At 41.0% G+C, this 27,955-nt stretch overlaps 2 protein-coding genes across 2 annotated transcripts in view; one reads left to right on the forward strand and one right to left on the reverse strand.

The window, feature by feature from the left end:
* The window catches only part of plekhh3 (pleckstrin homology, MyTH4 and FERM domain containing H3), a 37,818-nt gene extending 22,208 nt beyond the window's left edge, over window positions 1-15,610 (forward strand). The window contains exons 5-13 of the mRNA XM_059347942.1: window positions 1-158; window positions 3,374-3,497; window positions 3,919-4,216; window positions 7,426-7,633; window positions 7,818-7,945; window positions 8,544-8,664; window positions 9,105-9,593; window positions 9,736-9,927; window positions 11,078-15,610. Coding sequence (XP_059203925.1) covers window positions 1-158; window positions 3,374-3,497; window positions 3,919-4,216; window positions 7,426-7,633; window positions 7,818-7,945; window positions 8,544-8,664; window positions 9,105-9,593; window positions 9,736-9,927; window positions 11,078-11,248 — 1,889 coding nt within the window. The 3' untranslated portion in view covers window positions 11,249-15,610. The remainder of the gene's footprint in view (window positions 159-3,373; window positions 3,498-3,918; window positions 4,217-7,425; window positions 7,634-7,817; window positions 7,946-8,543; window positions 8,665-9,104; window positions 9,594-9,735; window positions 9,928-11,077) is intronic.
* A 1,948-nt stretch (window positions 15,611-17,558) lies between these two features.
* Window positions 17,559-27,954, reverse strand: tubg1 (tubulin, gamma 1). The gene is made up of 11 exons (XM_059348841.1): window positions 27,790-27,954; window positions 27,300-27,412; window positions 25,744-25,911; window positions 25,580-25,648; window positions 23,542-23,621; window positions 23,321-23,447; window positions 21,615-21,701; window positions 20,402-20,551; window positions 20,094-20,246; window positions 19,267-19,428; window positions 17,559-18,763 (listed from the first exon to the last, which is right to left on the reverse strand). Exons 1-11 carry the CDS (start codon window positions 27,836-27,838, stop codon window positions 18,566-18,568), a joined length of 1,356 nt encoding a protein of 451 aa, XP_059204824.1. The 5' UTR covers window positions 27,839-27,954; the 3' UTR covers window positions 17,559-18,565.
* Window position 27,955: the final 1 nt, after the last annotated feature.

Here is a 27,955-nt window from a genome sequence, read left to right on the forward strand (position 1 = left end):
GCCACTGGAGCATCACAGTATACGGCCGGAAGCACTGCTACAAGTTGTACACCAAGCACTTCAACGAGGCTGTGCACTGGGCATGTGCCATCCAGAAAATCATTGATACCAAAGCACCAGTGGAAACACCAACACAGCTCCTGATTCGAGACATCGAGGTGGGCCACCACACACACACACACACACACACACACACACAGTTGCTCCGTTACCATGGTAACCACACGGCCTCATTGAGCTCAGGAGTCCAAAGTTTCCTCTGCTTCCTTTTGAATGAGCTCATCTTATTCCACCGCACCGGGACAGGACATAATAACAGACGTGAGGCAGAGAGGTCATGTCAAGATAAAGGTATTTCCCGTTATTGGGTGCTCAAAAAAAACTGATTATTAGGATTTGAGAGCCTACTTTTTGCTCAACTTTCTCACAAGGAAGGATAGTGTATTTATAAGGGACAGACGTATTTTTAGACCAGGGGTTGCTAGAGAACACCGCATGATGGAATCTCATTGAGCAGACGGATGACTCGTCTTGCATCAGTCTGCCCCCGGGGTGCAGAGAGGGGCAGTTTTGGCAGAGGAGTTTGAGGAGGGCTTGGCGTGAAGCAGCAGGGCCAGATAAGCAGTCCTTTGCCTGGCCTCCTGTCTCCGTAATCTCCCAACGAGAGTCTCTAATCTCAAAGAAAGTGGTTAATCTGCTTGCCACCGTCTGCCTCTGTCTGCTTCGCCAGGAGGGGCCAAGTTTATATTTTTCGAGGAGCAGAGGGGCCTGCTTTTAAAGTGCTCCTTACTGTACTTACTTATTGTTTCTTTCTCTCTCTCTCTCTCTCTCTCTCTCTCTCTGTTGCTTTCTCCCACCCTCACCTTTTCAAGCAGGCACACCTTCTGTAATAGGCGAGATATTTTCCCTCTCAAGTGTGAGATTAGGACTGCTGCTGTAAAAATCAAAGAGAGAATGAACAGAAGAGGCTTTGTCTGAGCAGGACTGCTCGCTTATCTTTAAAGCATAGATTCATGTTCCAGCCACAGACACATGGGAGAGCAGGGATTGCAGTGTTAGCCTTGGACCTACAGCCGTGTGTGTGTGTGTGTGTGTGTGTGTGTGTGTGTGTGTGTGTGTGTGTGTGTGTGTGTGTGTGTGTGTGTGTGTGTGTGTGTGTGTGTGTGTGCGTGTGCGTGTGCGTGCGCGTATTAATCGTTTCAGGTGAACTTAGTTTTGGTTTTACCTCCAAATAAAATGGTTTCAATAATCTAGCTAAATGTCTGAATAATCATCTGACTGTAACTGATAGAACTTAATAGCAAAAAAACTGTGAAACCAAAGACCGAAATTTTAGTAAACAAGAAAGATACTTTAAAGGAAATGTTTGACATTTTGGGAAACACACATTTTGTTTTGTTTTTATGTCAACTAAACCTAGTAGAATAAATGATGACAAACCATTTATGCGTGATAAGCTTCAGCTTTCACCTTTTTGTTCAATATTTGTAGTTTTCCTCAGAAATTAATTATTTCTACTATTTCAAAATTATTACTACTTTCATGATGAGACTTGGATGCGATAGTCGATACCACTCACATGCCTGTATGCTAAGTATGAAGCTACAGTCTTATCTAATCTAATCTAATCTAATCATCAGCCAGCAGCTGTCTAAAGTAGTTTAGTATAACGACTGGAAACGGGGAAAACAGCCTGGCTCTGTACAAATGTAACAAAATCAACCTAACAGCACCTCTAAAGCTCTTTAGTAAGCATGTTATATCTTGTTTGTTTAATCCATTCAAACCGAAATGAAAAAATGCCTTCTCAGTCGTATCATTATTTTATTGGACTGGACCATTTGTGGTCCCAGCCAAGATTAAAGGCTGGTGCATAACCCCCTCTAAAATGGTGCATTGTTGTTTTTGCATTTCACTTTGTAGTGAGCATTAGAGGAGCTGGTAGGTGGATTTTCTTGCCTTTGGCTCTCTGTTTCACTGTTTCCAGTCTGTCAGCGAGCTTTAGGTTAAGTTAGCCAGGTGCTTTGCTGCAGCTTTATATCTCCCGTGCAAACCGGAGAGTGGTATCAATCACCTCATTTAGCTTTTGGCGAGGAAGGGAATAATCGTATTTCCCAAAATGTCAAACTGCTGCACGTGTCAAGGAAAGACCAAGAGGAATAGGAGATAGTCTGTTGGCCAAACCATATATGTTAAATGTAACTACACCGGTCCCACAAAATGAATGGGCACGATTCTTACAGATGTCTCGAAGCTTTATTTTCTCTCTCTCTCTGTACTTCAGCTGACACCGTGAAAACTACAATAAATAAAGACATACAAATTTGAAAACATATGCAACTACACTCACTGTTAATTATCATTGTAAACATATAAACAGAAAGTTACCGTGTCCACCACTTGGACCACATGTAGAATTATTGTTTTGCCGTTACTTGCTCTCCTCTACAGCCTTTTCTGCTGCTCTGACCCATAATGCAACTGAACCATAACAAAACTGACCCGGCCTCACATTTCGACCTCACATTTCCCACAATGCCCTAAAATCAGACCCTTACATTTCACATTAAAAGTCCCTCAAAAAGAAATACATTTAACCAAACATTTTATGACGTATTAATTATTGTAGTTTAAATCATCTTTTTATAACCAGGAACCTGAATGACCATGAATATGTATAAACAAAACAAGCACATATAAACTGTTTCAGAGACAGTTACATCAAATGTTTGGATTACATCTGGGATGTTGTGCTGTATCCTGCTGCATGTAATCCACATAGCAGCATCTCTTTCCCACGTTTCAAACAGACAAGCCTGTCACTAGCGTGCACCAAACACTTCAGAAGAATGTGTCAACTTTGCCCCACTAAGGAGGGGGGAAAGCGGGCTTGTCTTGTAGCCAGAGAGAGAGAGATGGTGGCTGGTTTGAGGGGGTTGCAGAGGCAGGAGAGAGCCAGAGCAGTGGCAACATTACTAATGAGCAACAGGTGCTAGAGGGCAGTAGCATGGAAGCCATCTGTATCACTGGAAGGCATCTATCCACATAGGCAGCGAAAGACACAAACACACACACACACTAAACTCATTGACACCAGAGGATAAAATATAACGTGTCAGTCATGCCGGTCCGGTTTGCTGGGTTATCACTTGACCTTCCTGCTGCTTTGAAAGTTTCCAGAACTGAATTGTGACCCTGGTAAAATCGACCCCGGTCACCCCTGAAAGACAAACATACATACTCAGTCACCCACTCACCCACTGACTTCCAGGTTGGCTGCAGGCATATTGAAGGCACATGAAAGATTGTTCTTCGTTTCTGTTTGTTTCCATTGATGTTATCGTCACTTTTTTTTCCACATGTGTACTTTTAGGAGAATAAGTTCAACCCTGAGGTAGTGGAGCACATGTACCAGCACAATCCCATCCTGAAGTACACCCAGGGCCCCCTGTACGCTCCTCTGCTGCCCTTCCCCTACGGCAGCCTGGAGCACACATGTAAGTAGTTAACATGTACATGTCATATTATCAAAGCAACAATATCTGAAGGTGCAGGTTAAATGAAAATAATTAAATTTTAGATTTAATATCATGTTTACACTAGTAAAGTATGTTGTATGCTGATGGCTAACTCTTTTTTTAAATCTTGACATATTTATAGTTGTTTATGCTTTCTAACAGAAACTGACCACTCAAGCCTGATCGATATAGAGTTAGAAAACATTTTCAGTGAAGACCATTTAAAGGCTTTTTTTCAACAGTTCTGTTGAATTGCTGACAGGCAGCGTTTCTTTCTTGGCTTGGCTGATTCCTTAAAATAAGTGCAAACAGGGGCAGACCACAAAACAAAAACAAAAAATATAATAATGCACAAAGGTATAAAACATTGTTGTTTTTCTTCTCTTCTTCCTCTCTCCAGACCACAGTGGTAAAGGCTACGGCTCGGTACGTGAGGAGGCCGTGAAGCTCTTCAACTGCCTGCAGCAGCTGGAGTCGGCGCGGGAGCCGGTTCCCATCATCCAGGGCGTGCTGCAGACCTGCCTGGACCTGCGGCCTCTCCGCGACGAGGTCTACTGCCAGTTAGTGAAGCAGACCAGCTACACGCCTGCCCCGTACACTGCCGCACACCTCCGCTACTGGCAGCTTCTCACCTGCATGAGCTGCACCTTCCTGCCCGGGCCCACCGTCCTCAAGTACCTGCGGTTCCACCTCAAGAGGTGAGATACACAAATGTGTTGTTAAAGAGGAGATGCAGCTTGCTTTAATGTTTTTAGGTTAGAATCTTGAAGATCTTTCACTCTCTTCAGTGGAACCTAAGTGTGTTTTTTGGATCTCAATTTCACTTTTCAATGGCTCCTTAAGTTCTTGTCTGTAGTTGCCTCACAAACAAGTGAGTTGAAGAGTGAGTCTGTTGCATTAGATCAGGGGTGTCAAACTCAAATACACAATGGGCCAAAGTTTAAAACTTGAAAAAAATCGCGGGCCAACATTGAACAAATAAACCTTTTAATATATACCAAACATGTTTTGCTTTAACATTAAATATGGAACCAGCAAAGCTTATAAACATATAATATATAACTAAATAGTGCAGACATGCAAAATCAAATTTCAAATAAAAAACACATCAATGTCATTAATTTATTAAATAAAAATTAAATAAAAATCGTATGCCTCTTTTCTATATGTATCCTTCTGATTTAAATATCAAAATAAACTTTTTCAACAGGTTAATAAATTCTGCCTTTCTGTTGGCCATTTTTGGGAAGGGGTAGCTGGGAGACAGCTCTAGCTTGAGGCTGCTATGACGACTGTCACAGAGGAGCGTGAGGTCCTGTCCTGATTGACGCGGCAAAACAACAGCAGGGCATTGTGGGATTTGTAGTATTAGCTGTAAATGCGCCGTATAATACCGGCGGGTCAGCTTTTGTAGTACAATAATTATATAATAATTTGATATTGGCTCGCGGGCCAAATAAAATTACACTGCGGGCCAAATTTGGCCCGCGGGCCAGAGTTTGACACCCCTGCATTAGATCCTCTCTGGCGCTGACACTGCAGTCTGCAGACCACGGAGGTCCTTGGCTGGCTTGCACTGCACTTTCACCAGTCAACCTAGTACGGCTGTATGACCTAGTATGGCTGTGGGCAGGTGGAGGGCTGATCCAAAATCTCTCAGTCAGGGAGAAAGAGTGGATGTACTTCTAGCTCCTTCTCAAAATGTTTATTTCCTTTTTATGTGAGAAAACCATGTTATATACAATTTTAAGGATAGAGAGAGATAAAAAAAAAAGAGTTTTTTTTATTATATACTATTATACAATATTTTATATTTTAAACCTGTGTGGTGGGGAACTCTAGTTTTGTATACCTCCATTGAATAACCCCCTTGAGCAATAATATTATTATACACTAAATAGCTCCTAGTTGTAATTGCAAGGGGAAAATGTTCTCGTTTTTGCTTGCTTCAGATTGTCCAAATGGAAAACATTGTGGAAGGCAGGTGGAAAACACCACAGCAGATCCTTCTGTTGACAGTTTAAAATAATAGAAAACAGGATTGTTATATTAAAGTGTTTATTTTATAATCATGAAAGTGATTTAACACGAAAGGGATCAGAGTCAAGGTCCCGTAGGAACAGGACGTCAGACAGGATTCAGTTGTTTGTTATGACAGAGAACAGGTTGATAGATGGTAAATGGACCTGCACTTATATAGCACTTTTCTAGTCAATTTGCGCTTTACACTACAGACTACGTCATTCACACACACATTCATACTGGTGGCAGAGGCTACCCTAAACTGCCACCTGCCACTATTGGTGGTTCATTCACACATCAGTATCAGGATCAGGATCAGTATCTTGCTCAAGGATACTTCGACATGTAGGCTGCCATGGTCGGGGATCGAACCACCAACCCTCCGATTGGAAGACGACCCGCTCTACCAACTGAGCCACAGCCGCCCCATGCTGGGAGATGAAGGTGAACAGTAGTGTGTAGTAGCAGGGAAAACACGAGGTCCAGACAGCAGACAAAAAGCAGGCGCCAGCAGCACAAACCACCAGTTTAGATATAGCAGCGTGATATGCCTTCACATTGTTAGCATGTTCCCCGGGACAGATCCAGTGTTTTAGGGCTGGATTTACAGGTCGGAATTAGCCCCTCTGTCAAGCATGCTAATCTAAGTTATTAGCAGCGCTAATCTCCTGCTCCAGATTTTCTGTCTAACGCCATACCATCAAACCACTACAGTTTTCTATCTATATGTCTGTACTGGGAATCACCCTCCAGCTAATGGGACAGTTGCATGCAATGGCGATTCATAATAACACCCTGGAACTCGCTGCTAGTGTGTTTTGATACGTATTGCCATCGCTCTCACGCACTGCTGAGGCTGCAGCTGGGCAGAGCTAAGACTGGAGCTGGGAAGTGAGCCCAGAAACCCTCCTCTACTCCCCCAGTGCCCTGAGAAAACCCCCAGGGAATGACTGCTGTCAGAGGGAACGGACCAGAAGAAAGAAAGCAGAGGAGGAGGAGGAGGAGGAGGAGGGGGCAAGAGAGAAGGAAAGAGCAGAGAGTGGTGAAGACAGGAGAGTATAGGAAGGATCACACAGACTCAGTGGAACATTCCTAATTATGTTTCAGCAGGACAAATCCCACCCTGTGGCCATATAGTTATGAGAGAGCGAGACATTGGAGGGATTGAGAGGGCCTCTCTCTGTCTGGCAGAATGTTTGAGGCCCTCTCGCTCTCCTCTCTTTATCCTCCGTTTTGTGTATTTTGGGACGAGCATCGTAGTATAATTGTTTCCTTCCTATTTTTTCCCTTTGTTTACACAGTGCAGAGCTCATAACTCCATCGGGTTATATATCACACCTTTCAAACTCCACAAAGTGTGCAAGACCTCAGTTGGAGCTTGTTGCCCGCTGCCTTTGTGTCCCCTTTTTTTTTAAAATAACAACACACACACGTACACCTAGCACTCCTGGACACTCCACCGGGAGGAAGTGGCAGGTCACTCCGGTTCACAGGAGCGGAAACACCTTTTCCTGTTTCGTGCGCTACCCAAAGTCAAACATGTTTTCTTTGACGTTTTCCTTTTCTTTGAAGGATTGAAGGATGTTGAGCCTTTTAAGTCCCTAAGAGCTAAAGTGAGAACATTTGTCATTCCTCGCCTCATTGACTTTCGAGCATTGCCAGCCCAAAGAAAATAAAGAACTCGGTTGAATCAAAAGGATGACGCAAAGTCCATAATTGTAGCATAACACGTTACAGACTTTCAATCACCGTTAGCATCACATGCATGAACAAAATCTCCCTTTTTAAGTATTGAATATTTTCGTTTTGCTGGCAAATATCTAGAAATTCAAAATTTGTACGCACATGATACGTCTGCCCGCCTCACTCTCACTCTTTCTTGCAGGATCCAGAGCCAGAGTCCCGAGTCTGAGATGGATAACTATGCGTCATTCATCAGCGAGGCTCTAGAGAAGACCAAGTGTCGGGAATGTGTGCCATCCTGGGAGGAGATCCAGATGCTGATGAGCCGACAGGAGATGCTGTGCACTGTGCACTATCCTGGCCCTCTCTCCTGCCAGCTCTACATCAGCTCACACACTACCGCCAATGAGGTTTGGGCACTTTTATTTGTATTGTATTCTACTCAGTTTTCTAAAAAGTTTCATCACGTATCTGTCCAACATGTCCTAGAGTAATCTGGAATCTAAACCATGAGAATCACAGAAATAGCTTCTTCTGTTTTCAAAAATTGTGTGCATCTGTCTTTGCAATCCACTTCCCCTTGCCCCTCGCCAGGTGGTCCGAAGGATGCAGGAGAAGCTCGGCCTGCAAGACAGCAAAAACACGTTTGCACTGTACGAGCAGAATGCACTGTGGGAGCAGCCGATTGCAGGCGGCGCTCTGATCGCTGACATCCTGACCAGGTTTGAAAAGTAGATGTCTGTCTTCACCCTGTAAAACAGAGCAGACAGACATGGCGAGGAAGTCAGACACAATAAAACCAGGCAGACAGACGTGCTATAAAAACACCTTGTCTAAGCCTCTCAGGAATCTCTTATCTATTTGTCACTCATTAGATGAATGCGGTGGATTGTATATTTATCTTCGCCAGCCCAACTCCCATGCTAAACGTTATCCAGTATCCTTGATAACTGGCGACCTTGTCTGGTTTTGCTGGTCAAACATGACACCCTGCTGGGAAACTGGACTTGTGTCACTATTCCTGTCAGCAAAGCCAGCCTGTAGCTGGATAGCCAAGGTGAAGCTGATGTCATGCGGTTGTCCAAGGCAAAGTCTCGAATGAGACGATAAGGCATTCAGCTGGAATAAAAGGGACTTGTGTGGACATTTGTATCCTCACTGTGCTGAGTAAACATGAAACTCGGCAAGCCAGCAAGTTACTAAACTACAGCATTAAACTATATCTTGTAACATATTAACATCTAGGCTTTGAATTCTTGGTATTTTTATATTACGTACATTTGTTTCCTTTCTAAGCCTTTTTATCCCTCTTCTGTGCAGCCTCTCCACCAAGGAGTCAGAGTCTAAATCCCAATGGAAACTGTGTTTCAAGCTCTACTGCCTGTTGGATGCTGACGGCATATCAGTGGACAGCATTGAGTATCTCTTCCTCTTCGAGCAGGTAATGAAGCGTAACACAGCTCCTCAGAGGGCAGAGTCCTCCTTTGAGAGCGCTTTTGTTATGAGTGACCATTCAGTACTGATAATGAAATATAATTTATTGCCCTGCAGTGATTCATTCCTCAAATTTCATTGGATTAATATGTTTTTACTTAACAATCATTAATGTCTTATGGGCTGTGATTGCAATAAAGCACAGTGAATAAAAAGCATGACTAAGAGCACTGGCTGTAGTGCAGAAGGGGCAAAAGGCAGCCAGCACTGGCTTCATTAGAACATTTTTCCTGAGGACTCCCATAAAAGAGTTATGGGACAAAATAAAACAGGGTGCGGTAGAAGGGATTGATGGCAGGACTGAGGCTATTACTGACAAATTGGGCCTTCTCTTTCTTCCTGTTCTGTCTCTCCCTGTTTGTCCTGGCTTTGGCCTTTGCACTACAGTGCCATGAGATGGTGGTGCGTGGCCAGCTGCCAGCCTGTGAAGAAGACCTGCAGGCCTTAGCTTCCCTGAGGCTTCAGTGTCTAATGGGTGACTTCAGCACTCATGCACCCTGCCCACCTCTGGACGAGCTTTTTCCAGGTCACGTGCTAGAAGCTCGAGTCCTCATGTCCCTTACTGCACCCCAAACCTTGCCCCCTTGTCAAGTGGCGGCTCAGGGCTGCCCCACGACGCAACGCTTCCCGTCGGGCCTCCTGTCAGGGACGCTGTGGAGCCACACAGCGACGGCAGTGCACAAACAAAAGGTGGAGCAGGACATGCGCCTGCGGAGCCGGCTGAAGGAGGAGGCAGCAGCTGTCATGGGATCCATCTTGGAGCGCTGGAAAGGTCTGGCAGGCTACAGCCGCAGGGACAGCATGGCTGCCTACCTCACAATTGCACGCCAGTGGTCGGGCTTTGGATGCACTCTTTATGAAGTGGACTTTTATATTGTGAGTACTGTGAAGTACACATTAATTTTTATTGTTAGAGCGAAAGTTTTTTTGCTCCTGCAGTGCTGAAGAGTCACTTGAGATAAATTAAATGATAACTCTAAGCTGTTCCGACATCTGCTTACCTCTCCCCCCCCTCCAGAGTTCGACAGGGAGTTTTTCCCAGAAGTTGTGGCTGGGTGTAGCTGCTACATCCGTGTCTCTGTATCGGCAGGGAGAGGCAGAAGCGCTGGAGTCCTTCCCCTATGGCCAGATCTGTTCTTATGGCGTATCTGATAGCAACACCTTCAAGATCACAGCAGGGGATCGGGATTTGATGTTTGAAACCACCAAGGTATAGTGGCTCACACTCTAAGGAAGTCTGTTATTACTGGACCTGCTTAGGCACAGTTTATCTCCACTGTAGTCAGGATTCAGTTTATATACAGTGCCGGGCCAAGTGGCCTTATCACCATGCCATGTTTTGCGGAGTAAGTGAAAGAAGCACGCTGTCTGCTCATGATACCCCCCTCCTTCCAGACCCACTTTAAAAACACTCATTAATTTGGTCTAAATAGAGAGCATACAACCTGCCCCTGCTCTCCAACCGATTCAAACCACCAAAAGTCTAACTTCCTGGCATCAAATGGCAACTGGGGGGCAAGTTTTATTGCCGTGGTTAGATTAAAATATTAGGCAACGTTTCTCAGAAACATGGATGTTCTTCCAAACAGACGTTTTTTTTTTCAGACGAGAACAAATCTTGCCTTTCACAGGGCAGATTTGCTTGCATCTTCCCACACGGAACAAAAAAGCCCTCTGTGATCTCTCATGGGGTACAAAAGTGGCTTTTATTTATTTATTGGACGCACAGGCGAATTGAAGCAGAGCCCAGTAAGGCTGCTACTTTTATGAACTTAAGGCCTCATATTGCTCTGACATGAACGTGCATGGTTTTGAGAGCTACTGGGCTGGAAAAAAAGGGAGAACTGATTTACAGGGGGTAATTATGGTTAGGCCTGGAGCTAAGACTGAGGGCGAGATTAGCTGCTCATTCAAGGGTTACAGTTAAAGTTGAAGAGTAGGTGTAGGTTGAGACTCTTTTGATCGGTGCTCTCACACAGCATGTTTAGGCTGCATTAGCAGGACTATAGTAAGGGTAATACTCATGGTGGCTTATGGTTTGGTGGTCATGTCCACCAAGGTCAGGGAAACGGAGACAAAAAAACCTTCCCCAGTGCCCTTTACTTTTTCCTGCAACAGCTGCTAAACAAAATATGTCAAAGTGATGAAATATCCACACACATGTAAGGTCTCTTTTCTGTGATCAAGGGGTGTGTGTCCTCCAGAATCTGCCAAACATCATCCTCGGCTTCTGGAGGATCTAGTTTTTCTAACAGCTGGATGACATCATCCGTCTCCACCCTCCTGTGACAGTGCCAGACAGACACTGAGACTGCCACCAATCTGACCTCTCTCTCTCTCTCTCTCTCTCTCTGTCACAGCTGACTGAGATCATGCAGCTGATGAATGCATATTTCAGTGCCATCCATCGCCAGCGAGGGAAAGGGGAAGATACGGACATCACCATCAGAGAAAGCACAGAGGTGGGATTCCGTTGCCTGGCCTCGACGCGCACACCCACCCTCCTGGAGCTGCCCTCGCACCCAGTTTGAGAGGGACCATACCCGGGCAACCCCCCCCCTCCCCCCCCCCCCCCTCCTCAAACCCCCCACTGTCCTCCTCCACGTGGCCCCTATGAGGCCCAGCCCCAGTCCTCAGGACACCACGCCTCCTCCGCTGGGAACGGCACGGCAGCCAAAACAAAGAGAGGGCTGTTTTCGCTCCCCATCCGTGAAAATAAACCCTTGCTGAGCTTTCCAGCTGAAGGAGCTGGCCGATGGAGGAGGGAGGCAGCCGAAGAGGGGAGGAGATGTGAAGGCAAGGGGGTTCTGTTTTGCAAGTGAGGCCAGAAACCCACAGAAACCAATGCGGTTGCTGATGAGCTGTCACACACCCTCCGCCCCATCCTGTCACGCAACCACCTCTGTTACCCTACATGGCAACACCACCCCCCTCAGTCCAGACCCCCTTGACGATGTGAGACGTTGGCATGAGTCTTACTACATCAGGGAGAGAAAGCATCACAAGTGTTAGGATTTCTGGCAACAAAAAGCTGTGGTACTCTTCTCGTGAAGGTATGGCTCGGAGTGAAAGCACTACTCTCCCTTTCTCGAAGTGTGCCATATTTGTATTGCCTTTTCCTAGAAGGCAGTCGTCCCTCGTGCACTGCTGGAATAGTGTTGAGAACATTCAGTGACACACACCCCCTCTCTCTTTCACACACACACACGTACACAGTCGCTCACTCTCTCACGTGCCCTTATGCTGACATGTTCATCAGAGACAGTCCGTTTTCATAAGGTCCCAGACGGGTTTGCATTACCTGGAACTGTTGATGCAGTGAGCCATGTGAACTTGGAACTGGAAACAGATGTTGAACTCTGCAGCTAAGTCACTTTGGCTGCCATTGCCATATACAGTAGACTTTTACCTATGGGAGTGTGTGTGTGTGTGTGTATGTGTGTCTGTTTGATCAACAGAACCATTTCCTGGATTACACTTTCAGGATCTGATTTTTGTCTCACAGAAACCAAAGGATTTTGGAGCTGTTTGTCTACATTGTTTCCACCAAATGCTCTCTTGTGTCCTTTGTTGTGCTGCTTGTCTTGGCTGTAATCCTCGACACGAAACTTGGTTAACACTTGACTGATTTAATAATTTTGCTTATGTCAGTTACTGTCCTAATGCAGCTCTACTCTGCTGAAAATAACAGGTGCTTCTCTGTTTATTATTGGTATTTTTTATAATGTATATATAACGGAAGAAATTTAGTACACAGACAAATACCCCTAGTCAGAGATCTGAATCATTTAAGAAGTAACACCATGCAGTTCCCCCTCTGTTCCATGCTGTTTAAACAAACACCTTTTTAATCAGGCCATAGATGCTTTTGTAGTATTATTTATGCAAACTTTGCAATTTTTTACTGTTCTTTACGTCTTAAATGCAGACCCAGATGTATTTTTAATGAGGTTAACCAAAAGCCATAAGTGCTTTTGGTTCTGCGCCTTACAGCAGTTCAGATGTGTAGATCCTGTGTAGCTCTGTCTTTATCTTCGCTGTTTTAGTATTCTTGTGAAGCCAAAGTTTCGCCAAGACATGGGTTTGAGCATGGACCAAAGATGTGTTTTTCTAAATAAACTTTTATAACAAGAAATTATCCCAAAGCAGACAGATCCCCCCCCCAATTTATATTCGATTTCACATTTACTCATTTTTCTTGAAACTTGAATGTCTGAGAAATATGAAGACATCCTGTTGTATAACATTGTACACCTTATTTTAATATAGTAGAATCTGAGACCATAGATAGGCTTTGTAAATATAATTTTAGAGTACTGTCTTCTCCACAACCCCATGCGATCTCCAGGCTCACCATGAAAGGCCTTGACCAGTCTCCTGCTCAGAAGCAGGTCTTTGCTTTTTCTACTGCAGCTGCAGGCAGCTCCGAGCTTCAAGTATGAAAATAAAATAAATCAAACTGCGGATGTTGTTGCTTTGTGTTAAGCTTGTTTGTACGCTGCATGGTACCTTTTTATGTAATGTGTGTATAGTTAATTGCACTATTGTTTGTTTTTAACTAACTTGGATGTGCAATAAAAACTATAAATACTGTATGTAATTAATAAAAAACAGCACCATTTTATCATATTTAGTTGTTGGTACTATTGTTCGGCTTCATTTCCTTTGTTTCATTTTCAGAAAATGTGCTTTCTTGTGCCTCGACTAGTGAAGCAGCGTAAGACTATTGTTTTCGACCAGACATTTTGTAAAAGGCTGAAGTTTGGCGCCAGCAGCAGAGCTGAGAGCTGCCTCCCCTAAAGCTTTCCTTGTTGAAAACAATAGGTGGTTGAGCAAGCGCTGCTAAGTGCCTTGACGTTCCCCTGTGTCAATGAGCCTTAACTGAATTAGATGAACAGCCACCAGAACACTGTTAAAATAAATGTCATGCTATAATATGGCATGATATAATGATCAAAAAACGTAATAGTATGTTATAAAATTATGGCCAAAAGATGCCATAGAATAGCATGTTAATCATGGTAACAGTATATTATGTCTGGAAATATCAAGAAAACACCATATTATAGTATATCAAAAAAAATGTAAATAGAAAAAAAAAATGCCTTAGTATAATATGTCGAAAAAGTAAAAAAAAGGGGTCAGAGTGAAGTTTGTCCAAAAATGGCAAAAAAAAGTGGCAGATTAGCATAATGATCATGGTAACAGTATACTATGTCTGAAAATATCAAGAAAACACCATATGTTGTTGAAAAACTGAAAAAAGTCAATTAAAGTCTGCTGATATATATTAGAGCATCATATTCCCAGAAATGACAGAAAAACACCATATTATGGGATGTCCAAAAAGTAAAATACTCAAGTATGTCAATTTGTCAAAAATTGTCATATTTTAAGTAAACACTACATTGTAGCTTGTCCAAAAATTGAAAAAACAAAAACAAACCCTGCCATAGTATAGCATATCAAAAATGATCATAGTGAATTTTGTCCAAAAAACTGAGAAAAGCTGCTTTAAAGTTTTCTAATGGGCCAGCCAAATGGGTTATAGGTAGGTGATATGACACTTATTAGGGCCCGAGCAGGCAACGACCTGCGAGGTCCCTATTGTATTTCTAATGATTATTTATTTATTTTTCTTATTATTTTTTTTTCTTCTTCCCAAATGATCGCATTTTTCACTGCCTGAACATACCCCAAAACTCATGAAACTTTAAATATAAGTCAGACATGGTAAAAAAATCTATTATTATCCTAAATTTCCACCACTAGGTGGCGCTATAATAAAGGAAAGTGCGTTTAGGCTAATAACTTCCACATACTTTATCAAACATTCAAAAAGCTTATATCCACGCATTCACTGAGTTGTGCTGAATCTCGTGATATAGGCCACTCCCATTTTCTCCTACCGTTTTTTTCCGCAAATTCGCGAAATGTCGCAAACCTACTTTTTCGAACTCCTAGGCAATTTCATCGTTTTGCACCAAACTTGCACACAGCATCTATGGACCCTCATGACAAAAAGTTATTAAAAGAATTTTGATAACCCAAAGAATACTCACCAGTAATGCGCTGTAATTGTTTTGTGTACAAGGTCTCCACGTTGAGCTTTGGCTCACCAATCAGTCTGCTAGACCACTTTACTATTTGGTTGACTGAGTTTTTATTTTTCAATGAGAGGTTGCCGTCGGGGTGTGTGCGTTACAGGGGCCAGTCTATACCACCCCTATGAATTTCATTGCCTTAAGTGTTATAGTGTGGCCACGGTACCAAATATGAAACTAGACTGCCACCACAGTGCCACCTAGGGGCAGATCAATAAAACCTTAAAGGGTTATCCTCAGGAGGGCATTGACAATAATTGTACCAAGTTTTGTATAATAATGCACAAACTATCCCTTTAATCCTCATACAGTGTCTGAAGGAGGACTCTTAACTGATATGTATAAGTTAGAAGAGGCAGGTAGCAATGGTGGAAAGTAACTATGTACATTTACTCAAGTACTGGACTGGAATTTTTGAGGTACTTTTATGTACATTTTATGTAACTTTCTACTTCTACTCCACTACATTTTGAGACATATATTGTACTTTTTATTCCTCTACATTTAGCTGACAGCTTTAGTTACTTTTTAGGTCAAGATTTAAAATGCAAAACATGATACATTTAAAATGATTACCCATTTTTATAAATTAAACCACTTAAAAGTTTATTAGGTAGTTAAAATGAGCGGAGTGGAGTCATTTCACAGTGTGGTATTAGTACTTTTACTGAAGTAAAGGATCTGAACACTTCTTACACCACGGCCTTTTTTACTTCTTTACTCTCTTTTTTTTTTACTTTTTTCTACATTTATTTTTTTCTCTTTATTTCTTTATTTAATTTTTAACTTTTAATTTTTAATTTTTAATTTTTAATTTGCGCAGAAGCAAAAAGCTGCGCATGCGCAGAAGCGCAGAAAAAAATAAAAAAATAAAAAAACTTTAAAAAATTAAAAGAAATTTTAAAATTTTAAAAATTAAAAGAAATGTAAAATTTTAAAAAAATAATTTAAATTAAAAAAAATTAAGAAAAAAAATAAATGTAAAAAAAAGTTAAAAAAAAAAAAAAAAAGACAGTGGAGGAAGAAGTGTTCAGAACCTTTACTTCAGTAAAAGTACTAATACCACACTGTGAAATGACTCCACTCCGCTCATTTTAACTACCTAATAAACTTTTAAGTGGTTTAATTTATAAAAATGGGTAATCATTTTAAATGTATCATGTTTTTAATTTTAAATCTTGATCTGAAAAGTAACTAAAGCTGTCAGCTAAATGTAGAGGAGTAAAAAGTACAATATATGTCTCAAAATGTAGTGTAGAAGAGTAGAAGTATAAAGTTACATAAAATGTACATAAAAGTACCTCAAAATTGTACTTTAAGTCCAGTACTTGAGTAAATGTACATAGTTACTTTCCACCATTGCTACCTGCCTCTTCTAACTTATACATATCAGTTAAGAGTCCTCCTTCAGACTTGCAGTCCTAGTTTCTACATGTATTGATGATGGAATTTTTATGCTAAAAAATCATGACGATTTATTTGACCGTTAACCCCCAAAATGTATTTACTGAACTCTGGTTTTGCTGTAAAAGGTTCTAATAGTAATGCACAGTGTAGTAACTACAATGTTGTCTTCTTTCAGCTCTTATATTTTATTTTCAGTGAGTAGACATTTTCAAATTTATTTTAAGTGTTAAAACTACTCTATTCAAAGATTTGTGTATTTTAGACATATTATGTTATATCGTACTCTTAATATCATTTCATCTCACTTTTTTACTTAATCACTATAGGTAATTTCCCTATCAAATGAACTTATATTTCTATTATTCTTATCTTCACTATTCAACACAATGAAGAAATACAAGCACAGTCAAAGCAGACCTTCTGCTTTAGTTTTGTTTAAATTCGGTAAGTGAACTTACTGCTGTCTGCTTTGGTTTCAAGTTGGATTTTGTAGTTACTGCAATTTTTATATCATTAGTTCTCTGAAATAAAGCAAAACTGAAATCTAAAACTTTGTCACAAGATAAAACAGACAAGGAGTTAATTTTTTGTTATAACGCAATTGACCAAAAATGTAGTTACTGCAGTTAGGCTTTGTAGGGCAGTATAGTATGTCCAAAAATATTAACCCATAAGAACCCAGACCCAGTTATCCTTAAAGGAAAGTTATGGGGGATATACCACCATTTCTGATTTGTTTTCAAAAACACTATCCCTAAATGTCAAACATCTGTGATGTGACATAAAGATTACATTGGGCGCTTATAGTATTTATGATTATAATATTTATGTTTATAATATTTCGTATTTTAAAATAAAAAAAGACACAAATTTGCCCTTTTCTCTGCATCTCCACAACATCTATCAAAATTGTGACATTATTAGTTGTGTTTAACAACAAATTATTTTTTAGATTTGTTTTTAAGTAGCTTAATAATAATAAATCGATAATAAATAAATGCAAATAACCATGTGTCTTTTTGTTTATCAAAATTGTGACTTTAATTTGTTCAGGAAATATGGTCTAAACAAGTTAAATGCAATACAGGACATCCTATTAACGGATTAGAATTGTTAAATGGGTTTTAACTTAGCCTAGTAACAAAAAATAGAAGATTTAACGTGTTTGTTACACGGGTGTCACTATGGGTTCTTATGGGTTAAGATAGCACATAATAGTATAGTATCCAGTTGAGAGGAAAAGTGTATTTTGTAGATAGGTCTGAAAGTAAAATGAGCTTTACATAATTCTCCATGTAACACCAGGAATATTTCAAAAAGGAACACAAAATAATAGAAAATGTGTTTATTCATCATTTCAAACAGGTCCAACAAGCAAAACAACATGTACAGTATATTCATTTATACGATACAGAGAACGCCAGGGAACCAGCTATTCTTTGAGTCTATTTACAGGCATAGAGATGAAGTGTTAACATGACAAGATCCATCCTTGTATACCATGCTCATCCGTGCAAACTGTTACTTTCTCTGTTGTGCATGACAAATGCTGTTTAAATGTCAGTGCTGTTCATATGGCAGACACTCTAACATAATTTTTGGCTCAAGTCCAACTTCAACTAGACATTCTTGTTGGTCATGTACAGTGTTAACAAACGAGCAATGTGTTTCAGCAGCAGAAAGACGACACCACGTCAGAAATGTCTAGGATGCACGAACCTGCATTGACCATCATGCAACACGTTCTGTCAATCCTACCCCTATCATTCAAGGCAATTCATAGGCGATGGACGTTTTACTGGAAATCAACTGCACAAGAACTTAAGTACTGTACTTCGTATAAAAATAGACCAAAACAAGGCAACAGGTTGTTTCACACTGCTGAAAAAAAAAGCAAGAAAGTTCAGGAAAAACAACTTCTGACAAGAGATTTATAGATTGTTTTGTACAGGATATATTGTTCTGCACAGGCTTTGCAGGAGAGGGGTTCTCTTACTTTCACTTCACTGGATTGTTAGGTAAGGATTGTTTTATTTAAACCAGAATTTCCAGGACATGACTTTTCGGTTAATATAATTACAGTGGCTGTTAACACCCATCCCCCAGTCTCTTCTCAGTTTTGACACACAAACATACTATACTATTTAATGCTATAAACAAGCCAATAAATATTTTTTTTTTTTTTTTAGAGAAACAGTTAAAAGCCAAATGTCTGTCTATTTTGGGACATGTGTAATGAGAGAATATTTTCAACAGTGAAGAAATTGAGTTAGAATAAACTAGCTAAGCATGTGTGCTGACTGGATGGTAAGTGAGATACAGGACAGAAAAGTCAGTTCACTGTTCTTGCGTTCCCCAGGAAATGTAGTCAGGCCGCGTGGCTGCGCTGTACTCATCCACCAGCTGCTGGACTACTTCGCGGGAATTATCCAGCTCGTCAAAGTTGTCCTTGAATATGTCCTCTTTGCGGAACTGCTCCAGGAAGGCCTCGCGCTTACGCAGTTTGTCGTACTGCCTGCATGTCCGCTCAAACAGCTGTGGGACAGCAACAGAGTACATCAAAATGGTGCCTAATGCTCGGAAAGTTTCAGGTTCTCATTCTGACTTCCATAAAACTTTCTGTTTTGTTTTTAACTTCTGTTACCAGATAGGAAAATAAAAAGGTATGACTTCACTCAAACTTCCTTGGATGACTGTATTTCCCCTTACTTAAATTTAAGACCTAAAATAATGAGAAAAAAAGTTGAATTTGGGTTTAATAAATGCTTTCTCAATCATTTCAGATTAAGTAATGTAATGACATCACAGGACTTCACAGCTCATGTTTTAAACAAGGGGAAGGGGAAAAAACTTGGATGATGAACCAAAACATAATTTTTGTGGAATTCCCCTCTAACTGCTGCTGTGATGGCTAAACTTAAGAACAATGCATATTTTCAAGCATTGACTCACGCACAGGTCTCAGCTTTGTTAATGCACTTTGGTGGAGAATGTAGCTGAACAGACTGAGGTGATGGAATTTAAAGACGAGCACTTACAGAGGAGATACTTGTGTGGTTGGCCATCATCAGGCCGCTGACTCGGTGGGCTGAGGGCAGGTACGGGGACTTCCTGGACAGAGCCACCTGGATGCTGGCGGGACCCCAGGGAATGAAGCTGGCAAGTTTACGCTCCCGAATCCTTTGGAGGCTTTTATGCACCTAATGTAGAGCATAAAAAGTCTTAATGCTCTCCAAACATGCCTCCAGTTCGGAAAAGCAGGCAAGAGTACCGGAACAGAACCAAAGCAATGCACCGATGTGGCTGGGAAAAGTAGCAATTTACCACATAAGAAACAGCCCACCTAAAAAACACTCAAAATCAGTTTAAGTGTATGCTATATATTGAATATTTTAAAGGGAATTATGTCCATCTGTGTTTTCTTAAAAGCAATCCGACTCAATTGATATAAACAGTCATTTTACCCTGCAGGACACGGGAGTTGCTGGTCTACTTTTGCCACATTTGGTTGGTTTGTGTTATTGTGTGACTGATTTTTTAAAGGGTTAGTTCGGATTCATCATCATCATCATACAACAACATAATATCTTACAGATCGAGGCTGCGGTAGACCAGCAACTCTTGTGTTCTGAGACGTAAAATTACTGTTTTTGTGAAAGGAGTCTGGTGTCTTTGAAGGGAGCTAAGACAGTGGCTTAAATTCCCCCTGCGAACACTTAAAGTAGTGAGATAATCTAAATATAGCTCACATTGAAACTGATATGTGTACAATACATTGCTTATCTTCCATGCCAGTAATCCTGCCCGCTGTCCAAACTCCAGACTTTATTCTTAAGAATATAGACTGCCTCCTCATACAGTGTACCTGTGTGGGGTCGACCTCTCCCTGGATGATGTTCAGGATGGCGATGTAGCAGTGGCTCGGCTGCCTTTCTCTTCCTGTGGACACCATCACGTTCTTGGGTTGCAGAAGCCTCCTCATAACATCCAGCACTGTGGTTTTCCTCACACTAGCGACCTGAAAAGAAGTATATTGATTGAAAAGGTCAACGAGTGAATGAAATTTTCAATATTTTTAAAAGCTAATGTTGAAAGAAAACAATATGACCATTTGTATTTTTTCACTGGAGCAGACTGAAATGTCTTTTACTTAATTTTTGCCACCAAGCTCACCGATTGGTCAGTAGTAAGTGGTGTGTAGCCCGTCATGAGGAAGTGGAGGCGGGGTGTGGGGATGAGGGAAGCAATCAGGCCAATAAGGTCGTTGTTCATGTAGCCCGGGTAGCGCAGGGTGGTTGTGCTTGCAGACATTATGGTGGAAACCTGTGTGTGAAGGGTCAGTTAGACACAGAGCTTTCAATGTACCACAATCTGGTTACTTTATCTACAAATACGTTTTTGAAGTTAAAGCTGTCTGGTGTATCAAATCAATAAGATTAATTAAACATTTTGTTTCTTTATTTCTTTATTTATTATTTATTTAGCTTCTGCGCATGCGCGGTCTTTCTCGACATTGCGCAGAAGCGAAAAAATAATTTAAAAAAGTCACACAAAAAAAAGTAAAGAAGTAAAAAAGACAGTGGAGGAAGAAGTGTTCAGATCCTTTACTTCAGTAAAAGTACTAATACCACACTGTGAAATGACTCCACTCCGCTCATTTTAACTACCTAATAAACTTTTAAGTGGTTTAATTTATAAAAATGGGTAATCATTTTAAATGTATCATGTTTTTCATTTTAAATCTTGACCTGAAAGTAACTAAAGCTGTCAGCTAAATGTAGAGGAATAAAAAGTACAATATATGTCTCAAAATGTAGTGGAGTAGAAGTAGAAAGTTACATAAAATGTACATAAAAGTACCTCAAAATTTTACTTTAAGTCCAGTACTTGAGTAAATGTACATAGTTACTTTCCACCATTGCTTTTCTTTACAATGTGTAAAATGTCATGAAATATCTTGTTTTTACAAAACGTACAAAAAGATTACTTTGAGTCAAAGAGTAGCTTTGATAATAGATGGCAACTGGCTGACTAATGTTTCAATTCAATTCTTCCTTCAATGACAGGAAACATCAACCAGCCCTAAGAAGGAATGCAGCATAATTCAATATTTCCAAGCGAGGCTTTTGTCAAGCAGGGTGACATTACTTGGAAAGCACAGCAGTGCGCAACTCCTTTCCAAGAACGTTGAAATCCAGTCTGACGTGCAACCGACTCACCAAACTAGTTTGTGAATCTTGTAATTTTTTTAAGCGGGCGACATGTGTTGAGTACAGCCTGTCTCGACGTTTTCCTTTGTTTCAGGCAGGCGTCAATCTAGAAGTATATTTTTTTTAAACTGCTGACTGACGAGCTGTGAAAACAACTGGAGGCGTCTCTCACTCACCAGCTGATTGATCTGGGAGAACGAGGGGTTCTGGATATGCAGCCTGTCGGTGGCGATACGATTTAGAGCCGTGTTATCCAGCACCACCTGGTAAACACACACGTAGGGCAATTAGTAGACAAATGAAGAGAAAAAATGAAGAGAAGAGTTTCCCTCCAGCACAACAACACAGTCAAAGTCAATACACTGCTGCAATGTAAAGAAAGAGTATGAGGCTATCAGAGTAATCACGCAGTCAAGGAACCTCTTAAGGAGCAACACAGTGTGCTGTTGTTAGCAGAGCTGAACATAAAAGACACACTGTATAGTTGCAACAGGGGCACCAATTCTTGGGCAGATTCTATTAGCTCTCTGGCTAATTTAATCAACATGAGGGCCTTATGCAAGACCCTGGAGGAAGTAGGTATTAGAGAGGAAACCCCATTAGACTGTTAGAGCATCTCAGGCTAATACAATCACCAATGCAAGACTGGGGTTTATTAAGTTTGATTGCTGGCACTGCAGTTTGCTTCTTTATTAGTCTGCTACACAAGCAGTGAGGCGGCCAAAAAAAAGTGAGATTTTAGACAAAAGAAATGGCAGGAGTGAAACATTTAGACTACATCTGTCAAGTAGTTTAACAAAGTAGGTCAGTGGATTTTATAATTAACTAAAGGAGCTGTAAGATTAAAGTATATTGCAACATCCATATAATGGATAACATTAAAAGACAAGTGACAACTTGGATGTCAAATTTAAAAATAAAACACACACACACACACACAGAAGAGGGTGAAGTAAGAATTGTTGGAAACCCATTTCTGCCAGTAAAAGCTGCTGGAAAGGCACCGACTCTTTAAGATGTTTCATTATATTGACATACTGTAAAACTAGAATTAATAGTTAAAATCGATAATCACTGAAGTCAACAGCCTTTAATTCCTTTTTTAGATTCTTGCTCATCACCGTAAAGGGGACTGACTTTAAGATTTACAGCTCTAAGTTAGCATTATTTTTTTAGATGGTTTCTCATCATTTTGCCATTGTAAGTGATTGTGTTGACAAACATTCTCATTATTTTTGGATACCAAGTCAATAATTTGCAACACTGAGTCATTATTTCAAGAAAACTATAAAGATGTACAGGATCTTTTGTTTTTGCCTCCCACAACAAGCTGTCTCATATTTGTGAAGTGTTATTTTTTGGTGAAATGTTCCTTAAAATTGCTGAAAACAACATTAGTCCAGTCAAAAGTAGTCCAGTAGTGTGGATTTCCCTTAATAAAATGAAAGGGTTTTTTTCTGGGGCCTGTGAGACTTAATCAAACTTTATTCATGTGAGAGTTTTTATGTGTTTGACGTCTTAACAGCTTAACATGTGTACTAGCAATTACTCCCTGCATTTTGACCCATAACATTTAAATCAGAACACATGGGGTCAAATTTGTCTAACAGTCTGACATCACATCATACTTTTACTGGCAACTTTTACTGGCCACACATGCAATAAAATTACATTTGTTTCCTGTTTCACCTTACTGATAGTGGAACACTTTAGCTACCATGTTTGATTTTGGATTTGTTTTGTCCAAGTAATTCAATTACAAGCTAACCAGAGCTTGTATAAAATGAGTTTTAAGCCATTTTGTGAGGTCGTTTGGAGTGGTGGCTGACGCAAAGGGAGCAATGGGATTAATCAACATCCATTCACGAGTGCTGCTGCTCACCACGCAGTCTGCGTTCTGTGTGAGCCTCTTCAGCGTCAGCAGCGAGTTGTACGGCTGAACGACCACATCACTCATCTCATCCTGATTTGGGAAAACAGAGTAGGTCTGCACCAGCTTCTTTGGGTACCTGGAGATCAGAAAATATATATTTTATATCATTCATGAAAACTAGGTGACAAAAAATGTTTCTAAAAAAAAACAAGCTGCATGGGTTTGTTGACCTGTCGTTGAGTTTTTCCAGCAGATAGGATCCCAGGCCCGAGCCTGTCCCCCCAGCAATGGAATGACACAGGACAAATCCCTACAAAGACAAAGAGTTACTCATTACTTGCAGTTCACATTTACAGCTACAGCATGTGCCACGTGTGTTACTGTAAACTCTACTGATGCAGAAAGCCCAATGTGTGTGTGGGTGAGCAAATGCCTCTCTTCCTCGGCAGTTATATAAATGGGAGTGCAGCCCCACCTCACAAATAGGCTCCCTCACCCCCCAACACAGCCCTGTAATACCTGCCTTCCACACTCGCCCGGCTATTATCACCAGACGTTCTACACGCCACACCCTGCCAACATACACATGCTCACGGCAGCTCGGCCCACCTTCTTATCCAATGCACACATGAGTGCGCACACTAAATAATAATGTTGGGTCATAATGTGAATGAGTTACAGAAATTGCAGACCTCAGAGGGGAAATGTGAGTGTTATTTTATGGGAGGCTGGCAGCTGAAGAAAGTTCACCGAAAAAAAAAAGGAGGCTAAGAATAATAGTGAGGCATGGCTTGGGCTATTTTTAAGATGACAGACACCGTCACAATTTTAACATAGTTTGATCAAGACATTCTTTTAAATTTCACCACAACAAAGATACAAAAGCCTGGAAGACTACGAGAAGTCATGTTTGAGTACAATCAAGTCATCCCTGATATTATTTGGACCGTGGATGGATTACGGAGCAGGCCAACCCGGCACAGGGCAGGCCCAGGGCCCCCAAGAGGTCAGGGACTAAAAACCTGGTATTTCAACCAGATGGGCATGGTTTTGCAGGACATAGCAGTGCACACTGCAGAAACCACCCATGACCAACTCAGCCAGTGCTGTGAGTGCAGGTTCAGATTACTTTATATGATAACCTGCATGTACTTCTGGAAGAATGCTGAACAAAAACACTGAATTATTTTGGTTTGATGGAAATGAGATGTTGGACTAGGTGGGCAAAGTATAGTATATATAGTATAGATTTACTTCTAAAGCTTGAAAATGTGAAAACTAGTTGAATAATGTATCTGTGTTTTGTTCATGTTTTCCAATAATTTATTTTTGAATGGCGCATCATCGGAGTAGATTTTTTTGTTGGTGGACGTCAATTCAGACCAGTATAAAATTATGATTTGATTTCAAAATCTGCACTCACAGCTGAAGCCATGCCAGCAGTACAAGGAACAAAAATGAAAGTGTATCAATGATCATAAAAAAATAAAATAATCTTGGTTTAACGTTTCAAATAACCTGAGGTCTCCTGTAGGTTTAATCTTGGCGTGAAGGCAAAGATAAAGTTCATAAAAAACTTTTGATCTTATAGTTTTGCTAACTGCGTGATGCAAAGTAAAGTCACCACTCCCTGGTAAAATATCAAGATTTAAGAAGTCAGGGGGCCATCTGTGCTTCACCTGCAAAATGCCACTGAGAGAGACACAAACAGACGTCTCAAAACAACCATGTTGTTTGTATTCATTTGTTGTGCCTCTCTCAGTCTGCCAATGTATGAGTGAGGAACCTTTAACATTTTTTTTACATTACATTACATGTCATTTAGCAGACGCTTTTGTCCAAAGCGACTTACAATAAGTGCATTCAACCTGAAGGTACTAGGCATAGACCACAGGAATCAAGTAAGTACATAACTTTAAGAGCTAACTGTCATCGCTACAGGAGTGCTATATGTTAAAGAAGAAAAGAATAGAAAAGAAGAAGAAGAGCAATTTTTTTTTGTGTGTCCAGGAGCCTGTTGTCTCATAATCCATCCATTATTCAAACAAAGTTCCTGCTGAAATGAACTCCTCACATTAACTAAGAAAAAAGATTGCTTCTTGCTAGTTTCTCTTGAATGGGGTAGGAGGATAAGTTGATTATACCGTGTAATATTTCTACGCACAACAATATCACATTACTTTTAAAACAGTATTTAAAATTCCACACAGCCACAGCCCTGATTACTACCAGCCCTAGGGAACGTCAGTATGTGTACAGCAGACTTGCCTCCAGACTGTCACTGCCATCTGCCTCCCGGTCAATGATGTCAAAGATGTCTTCTTGGATTTTTTTGCCCTAGATGGGGAAAAAAAGCCAGAGCAGAATTTTAGATAAATTGAATTTTAATTTCATGGCCTTAAAGAAAGAAATGCATCCTTTCCAGTGATCACCTGTGAATATCCACTAGCCCAGTTGTTCCCAGCACCTCCACCATGCTCAGAGAGGTAGATGTTCTCTGGATTGTACAGGTTTGCATAAGGAGAGTTGAGGATGGAGTGGATCACCCTCGGCTCCAGATCCAGGAGAACTGCACGGGGAATGTAGTGCTCATCATCAGCCTGTGGAGATTTTTTTAATAAACAGGAGTTAGCTGGTGATACTGCACAGTCTACAAGTTTATGTGTGCAGAGTTACTTCAGTGTATACTACAATTACTCCATCTAGTGGCACAGCATGTTGTTGCACTTCAAGCACCATCCAAAGAAAACTGAACATACACCGTTTATGGTGTGCAGAAAAGATATTCAATACATTTTATTTATAGAGCCTAGAATCACAAATTTGCCTCAAAGGTCTTTACAGACTCTCCAGAGTACAACACAGTCTGTCCTTTGAGCCTCACAGTGGACAAGGGAAAAACTCCTGAAAAAACCCTTTAATAAGGGAAAAAAGGAAGATACTTAGAATACCCCTCCCGGGACGGGCAGACGTGCAATAGATGTTGTTTGTACAAAACAGATCAACATTGTTAAATACAATAGATAGAAAGTGAGAGGGGGGAGGGAGGATAAGAGCACTAACCCCATAATGATATCTGTGAATAATGATAGTAGTTGTGGTAACAGTATCAGTAACAACAGAAGGAATAGGACTAATGGTAATAGTCATAGTAGCAGTGAATATAAAATGGCAGCAGAAGTATCTGTAGCAGTAGCAATGATACTAAGGTAACTTAAATAATACTGACGAGATAATAGTAGTAGGTGTTTAGCAGGACCAGTCTGGATCCAACCACGATCAATGAAGGTGATCATGGTAGTAGTGATAAGATAGTACAGTCCAGCATAACAACAACAGCAGCCATATTCAGCCAGTGAATACCTGTGGAGTGGACATCAAGGTGGTGCCAAGTTATAAATACCTAGGTGTATACCTGGATAATAAGTTGGACTGGTCCCTAAACACTGACGCTCTCTACAAAAAAGGGCAGAGCCGCCTCTTTTTCTTAAGGAAGCTCAGATCTCTTGACATCTGTAGTAAGATGCTGCAGATGTTTTATCAGTCTGTGGTGGCAAGTGTGTTGTTTTATGCTGCAGTCTGCTGGGGAGGCAGCATCACACACAGAGATGCAAGGCGGTTGGACAGACTGGTCTAAAGAGCTGGTTCTGTGGTTGGAGCCAGGTTGGACACACTGGAGGAGGTGGTGGAGAGATGCACTGTCACGATGTTTCAGGCCATCCTGAAATACCCAGATCATCCTCTACACAAAACCTTTATGGACCAAAAAATCAGCAGTGGACGGCTCCTCTCTCTCCGTTGCTGGACAGAGAGATACAAAAGATCCTTCGCTCCTACAGCCACCAGGCTGTCTCATTCTTCAAGAGATTCTACCAGAATAACTGAATTTCCCCTCGGGATGAATAAATAAATTTGGTTTGATTTGATTGATATCGCTTTTGTAACTCCTAATGTGAGAGGTGATGAAGTGAGTGTTTGCACCAGTTACCTGATAGAAGAACACATCCTTTCTGTCGGTCCCTTCAGTTGCAAACTCCTCAACAATACCCTCTGGACTGATGCCATGCTCTGCACACAGCTGCTTCCAAAACTCAAAGCCAACTGCAAAACACAGACAGGAGCAATTAGCAAAAAATGTTAAGTTACGTTAATTAGCCGTTTGTGACCACACAAAATTATTTGACAAACAGTAAACACATCAATTAGCATAACCTGCCTCGCTGTCTGAATGACACAGGCAGCTTAAGTTAGCTTGTATAACATTAAATGTATTATGTAGAGACCCCATTTCCTATACGTCAGCTAAGCTAAGTTATACTGCCTCAGTTTGTGTTTAATTTTGATACCAGTTTACTGTTACTTGATACTAGCACACGCCATTACATGACAGTACATCTGAGCTAGCTAGACGTTAACCAACGTTATAAGGTCTGTGTTCAAGCAGAGGGATAGCAATCCTCTTATTAGCTTCCACCTACTTTGATTTCCACACTGTCCAAGTTGGAGCGTTATGATTTCCCGCGGCATGTTCAGTCTTCAGTTGGTTCTTATTTAGCTAGCCCGCTAGCTGCTTGCTAGCTAAATAACACAAGACAAGTAGACTGCTGCTCAAACCTCTTTGCCACCAGCCCGCTCCTTCCCGCT

The sequence above is a fragment of the Centropristis striata genome, chromosome 13 (assembly GCF_030273125.1).
Source record: "Centropristis striata isolate RG_2023a ecotype Rhode Island chromosome 13, C.striata_1.0, whole genome shotgun sequence".
NCBI lineage: Eukaryota > Metazoa > Chordata > Actinopteri > Perciformes > Serranidae > Centropristis > Centropristis striata.